This window comes from Tursiops truncatus, chromosome 17 (genome assembly GCF_011762595.2).
Source record: "Tursiops truncatus isolate mTurTru1 chromosome 17, mTurTru1.mat.Y, whole genome shotgun sequence".
NCBI lineage: Eukaryota > Metazoa > Chordata > Mammalia > Artiodactyla > Delphinidae > Tursiops > Tursiops truncatus.
The window spans coordinates 3,544,506-3,550,276 of NC_047050.1; the positions used below are offsets into that span (position 1 = coordinate 3,544,506).

Sequence of the window (5,771 nt, forward strand, 5' to 3'; positions counted from 1 at the left end):
CAAATTGTCAAGGGTTGGTTCGTCTTTTTTGGGTAAACGTTTTCATTTCTTCGGAATGACGTTTGTAATCTTGTTTTAGAAAGTAGAATTTACCTCGGACATAGCATTTTGAGTATAGTACAACAAGCACGTTGAGTCCTTGGAAGAGAAAGTATGTTGCAATTTGAAGGCGTCCGTAGGTCTCTCAGAAGAAGGCTAGGTCACCCACCGCTGAAACACCCTCAGCTCCTGGTTTAGTGGATGCTTCGTGTGTTGATCCGAACTGCCGGGACCAAGTGCTTCTGTGCAGCAGTGCGATCAGCACCCGGGAAAGTTTTTCCGAAGTCCCTCTTCCCGGGTCGGAGAGGACGTGGCGCCTAAGCCCGGCTCCAGCCAGTTTTCCCGGGGGCAGGTGTAGCCCTGGGCGCGGGGTCGGGCGGGGGAGGGGAAAGGGCGGGCATGGGGTTGAGCTGGGACTTGGGACTTGGGCGGCGAGCTGGGCGTGGGCCTAGCGACGCCGGCCCGGCCCGCCCCCGTCGCTCTATTGGCCACGTCTGTGCAGAAAAGGCCCCGCGGCCTAGGGGCGCCCGCAGTGTCACTGGGCCGGCGGGGACGGTAGCTGCGCCGGGGCTGCGATCTGCCAGGGACGCCGGCGGCGGGGTCGGGCCGGGGGGCGCGAGCGGCCCGCGGGGCATCTCCCTCTCTCTCTCCCCACCCCCTCCCTCCCCCCGGTCGGGGGAGGCGGCGTGTCCGGCGGAGGGGCGCGGGGCGCGGGGCAGGGCTGGAGCGCCATGAGCAGCCCGGATGCGGGGTACGCCAGTGACGAGCAGAGCCAGCCCCGGAGCGCGCTGCCCGCCGTGATGGCCGGGCTGGGCCCCTGCCCCTGGGCCGAGTCGCTGAGTCCCCTCGGGGACATGAAGATGAAGGGCGAGGCGGCGGCGAGCAGCGGGGCGCCGGCCGGGACGGCGGGCCGAGCCAAGGGCGAGTCTCGCATCCGGCGGCCGATGAACGCCTTCATGGTGTGGGCGAAGGACGAACGCAAGCGCCTGGCGCAGCAGAACCCGGACCTGCACAACGCCGAGCTGAGCAAGATGCTGGGTGAGTCCGAGCCCGGGACCCAGAGAGTGCGAATCGTGGAGCCGCTTCCTTGAGTCTCACGGGGTGTGGGCCTCGCGCCGGAGGAGGCTGGGGGTGCGCGGCCGCCACGTCCTTCCCTGGGGCCCTCGGTCCCTTCCCGCTTCCCGCTCTCCGAGTCTCCGAACGGCCTTGGGCCTCGGCGCCCGGCTTCCCCGGGTGGCCGGGGCGCGGGTCCAGCGGCCCCGGGAGGCGGCTTCCCCGCGCGTCGGAGTGGCGGCGAGGGTACCCTGGCGCGGAGCTGGCTTGGTCGCGCCCGTCCCCCCGACTCCTCGCCCGGGTGGGGACGCTCTCGGTTCCTCGGACGACCGCGAGCGGTTGAGCGGGAAGCCGCTTCCAGGAGGCGACAGGAAGGCACCCGAGGCCTCGCGTCTTCCTCGAGTGCTAGGCCTCCGCAGGCCCAGCGTTCACCTTCACCTGGACCCCTTCCCCTCCTTGCCCGGGCTGCACAATCCGAGGTCGGAGGCGAGGGCGGTGGGACCAGCTGGGGCCCGGGAGCGGGGCTCCGACCCTAAGCCCGCGCGCCTCTCCACCTCCCGCGCTCCCGCAGGCAAGTCTTGGAAGGCGCTGACGCTGGCGGAGAAGCGGCCCTTCGTGGAGGAGGCCGAGCGGCTGCGCGTGCAGCACATGCAGGACCACCCGAACTACAAGTACCGGCCGCGGCGGCGCAAGCAGGTGAAGCGGCTGAAGCGGGTGGAGGGCGGCTTCCTGCACGGCCTCGCCGAGCCGCCGGCGGCCGCGCTGGGCCCCGAGGGCGGCCGCGTGGCCATGGACGGCCTGGGCCTGCCCTTCCCCGAGCAGGGCTTCCCCGCGGGCCCGCCGCTGCTGCCCCCGCACATGGGCGGCCACTACCGCGACTGCCAGGCTCTGGGCGCGCCCCCGCTCGACGGCTACCCGTTGCCCACGCCAGACACGTCCCCGCTGGACGGCGTTGAGCCCGACCCCGCCTTCTTCGCCGCGCCGCTGCCTGGGGACTGTCCGGCCGCCGGGCCCTACAGCTACGCGCAGGCCGCGGACTACGCGGGGCCCCCGGAGCCGCCCGCCGCCGGGCCCCTGCACGCCCGGCTCGGCCCGGAGCCCGCGGGCCCCGCGATGCCGGGCCTCCTGGCGCCCCCCAGCGCCCTGCACATGTACTACGGCGCGATGGGCTCGCCGGCGGCGGCGGCGGCGGCGGCGGGCGGCGGGCGCGGCTTCCAGATGCCACCGCAGCCGCCCCCGCCGGGCCCGGGGCAGCCGTCGCCGCCGCCCGAGGCGCTGCCCTGCCGGGACGGCGCGGACCCAGGCCAGCCGGCCGAGCTCCTCGGGGAGGTGGACCGCACGGAATTCGAACAGTACCTGCACTTTGTGTGCAAGCCCGAGATGGGGCTCCCCTACCAGGGACACGACTCCGGCGTAAATCTGGCGGACAGCCACGGGGCCATCTCCTCGGTGGTGTCCGACGCCAGCTCCGCGGTGTATTACTGCAACTACCCCGACGTCTGACGGTCCCTTCCGACCCAGCCTGCAGGCCAGAAGCACAAACAGTGTTACACACTTCCTGGAGGAGCTAAGGAAATCCTCAGCCTCATGTCGTGTCATGTTGTTTTGAAGTTGCCTTGGCGTATAATTTATGGTAATTTATTTTGTCTGCCACTCGAACACTTGGGGGGAGAAAAATGTGAGGTGGTGTTTGAAGATTGGTTCAGACACTTGTTTCCCACAGTTGCGTTGTCAAAATACCACTTCCAAGTTCAAGTTCACCAGTTTTCAGTGGGTCCCGGAACAACTCGCTCCGTTTCCCGAAGCTTTATTGATCTAAGAAATTTTATCCCGGGTGTGTTTTTTCGATCTCAAAAATAAATAAATAAATAAAATCTGGAATCCTACTTTTTCACTCTGCTAGCGCCTCTGTCACAAAAGCCAATTTTTGACATCACTGTTAAGTATTTAATAGAATTAGAAATATTTTAATGATGACACTAAATATATAGTCACTGTAAATTTCTCATTCTCCTGTAATAGTAGACTTGAATGCCTTGAAGGAGAAGCCCTTAGATGAACATTTGGGCGTCCCAGGTTGTCTTTGCTAGGGGGAAAAAAACCTCACAGAATGGGCCTGCTGTGCATTTCAAGTGACCCTAGTTCTACAAAGTAATGGTGAATCGTAACACTCTAAATATTTTCAATTTTAGTATATCACTTTCTAAATCAGAGGAGAACATCCAGGTAATTTCGGTTTTCTTGTTGAATCTTGAGATCTGACTAAAGAGGCTTTTGCATTGTCTTTTTTTCTTGTCTGTATTTCACCACGAGTCTTTAAGCTCCCTCTCAACACCGAACTCACCAATCATCACACATCTACACCTTGGGAAGTAGTGTTGCTGGGTTAAAAATAATTTAAGGAGTCACAGGAACTAATCAAAATAAAATGTGCATTGTGACCTCGACTGTTGTGAAACTTAGCAGCTATCATTTCAATGTGATATTTTGCTATAAACTGCGTACAGGGTCCACTGCAGGTCCTGGCACCAGCAGTTCTTAAGCTTGTGGGGTGGGATGGGATCCAGGGATGATTTGCAGGCAGTGTGCTTTACAAATGCAGCTATAGCTGCAGTCCTAGGGCATCACTCTCCTGCCCTTACAGGGAAGAAACTGAGTCACAGGTTGTGAAGCAGGTCAGCCTTGCTCGCTGCTGCAGCGCTAATTGCTGTGGCCCTTCCCATCACACTTTGCAGATGAGACATAAATGGATGGGTACAGATGACCTGTAATGGGCATTTCTTGTGCCAGGTGTTTCATCAGTGCCATTTTGTACTGAATTTGAGCCTGATCGAGCCTGTGAGATTAGGTGCAATTCTCCCCGTTTTGCAAGTGAGGCAAGGAGGCACAGAGCCCTCACCTGCCGTGTACATGGTGAAAGCTTGGTGTTGCAAGTTCTGACAACATATTCGTTCACATTTGTTTTCCTTTGTGCAGGGTGTACCTGTGGGCACCGGGAGAACTTGCATTCTGGTGGTGAGAAACTCTCATTTTCCATGTTGATAAATGCTATAGAGAAAAGGAAGGGGTAGGAATATGGCTTAAAGCATTTATCTTGAGGGTTATCTGAGCTGACATGGTTGGCTGGATTCTCTTGAAGAATGGCAGGGCGTGTGTTTTTTACAAAGGGTTCTGGGGTGTTAGGAATGTTCGGGATGAAGGTTTCGGTGAGGAAAGGTAAGTCTATTTTGTTAGGCGTAACAGAGGTTACCTTAAACATTTGAAATGAAAACGTTCACTCCAGGTTCTGGATATCTCCAATCCAGTTTGTTTGCCTCTGGTACCCTAGCCTTTTCCATTCTTTCTTCCTCTGATCCCAGACAGGTTCTGCTTCCTACATTCCTGGTGGATAAAGTGAGCAGAGGTACCTCACTCAGGTTCAAGGCTGTGTCACCAGTTCAGATCACACCAGGCATTTTAGTGCATACTTGGTTGGCCCAAGGAGACTCAGTTGTATCCTTTGCTGCTGCCTCTCAACAAAGTTTAGAAGATATGGATTTCCCCAGTGGTCCAGTGGTTAAGACTCCGCGCTTCCACTGCAGGGGGCACAGGTTCGATACCTGGTCGGGGAAGTTCTGAGTGCCGGTGCAGTGCGGCCAAAAATAAAATAATTCAGAAGATACACAGGGTAAAGAGGAAAGGAGAAAAGAAAGTGCTTGGGGGAAGAAGTCCTGTGACGTTACATTCTTAACTGCTCACCAGGGACCTGTCAAATAACGAGGGAAATAAGAGCTAAAATTGTTCAGCATTTCCAATGCCTTTAACCCCCAGTGGAGGGAAATTAGTCCTCATGATAATTCTTGGAGGCAGAGGCATGTCATCCATCCCTTGTTTTTCCCCAAGCAGACTCAGGTGAAGCGACCTCAGGTACCAGCTAGTGACTGATTTTTGGTTTACCTTGGAAACAAATACATAAAAGACCCATTGCTTTCCCCCCATCTCTACTTCTGAGATACTTTAGAAGTATGTCGGGAGGTAGAAATCAGGGCAGCTCTCCTGAGTTGTAAGCACTCTTAGTTGTCATGCTTATTTGACTTCGCCTTAGATGATAGTCTACGGAAAGCTAGGAATGCCCTCCCAGATGATAGTCTACGGAAAGCTAGGAATGCCCTCCCAGGGAGCACACACACACGCACATGTGCAATATTTTAGACATAGTTTTAGGCAATTCATGACTCCTCATTACTCATCCAAAGTTTGTAGGAATCCGAAGCCCTCAGGTTTAGAAGCGCTGATGGAGAAGATTTGTTGGGAAGCATGGCACCCAAGCATTGTAGCAAAAAGGTAGTTTCCCTTTCTTTGAAAACACAAAGGGACATCTCAAGAATCCTCTCACGTTACTGAGTTGAGTCAAGGAACGCAGGGTTGCGTCCCTCTCACAAAGGCAACTGCGATGCCCCGCCAGATGAAGACACGGTCTTTCCCCTTTGTGCAGTGTGGTGGGCGGTGGCTTATCTCCCTACCTTGGGTATTTACATCCTTGTATCAACTCCTCCCACACTTAATCTGGGTTGGACTTGCTACTCTAACCCAATAGAATGCAATCGAAGTGAGGCTGTGCAGGCAACCAGGACCAACCCTCAGGAAGCCTAGGCAGAGTCTCTTGTACTCCCAAGAGCCCTGAGCTACTGTATAGGAAG

The 5,771-nt window shown here is 57.0% G+C and overlaps 1 protein-coding gene across 1 annotated transcript; it reads left to right on the top strand.

Annotated features, from left to right (window-relative positions):
- Positions 1–469: 469 nt before the first annotated feature.
- On the top strand, positions 470–2,973 carry SOX17 (SRY-box transcription factor 17). The gene is made up of 2 exons (XM_019925438.3): positions 470–1,077; positions 1,664–2,973. Exons 1-2 carry the CDS (start codon positions 771–773, stop codon positions 2,593–2,595), a joined length of 1,239 nt encoding a protein of 412 aa, XP_019780997.1. The 5' UTR covers positions 470–770; the 3' UTR covers positions 2,596–2,973.
- Positions 2,974–5,771: the final 2,798 nt, after the last annotated feature.

Bases quoted from the DNA above. Each gene is read 5' to 3' on its own strand.
- SOX17 (XM_019925438.3), top strand. From the start codon at position 771: ATGAGCAGCCCGGATGCGGGGTACGCCAGTGACGAGCAGAGCCAGCCC. The intron at 1,078-1,663 runs GTGAGTCCGAGC...GCGCTCCCGCAG, and splicing joins CGAGCTGAGCAAGATGCTGG to GCAAGTCTTGGAAGGCGCTG.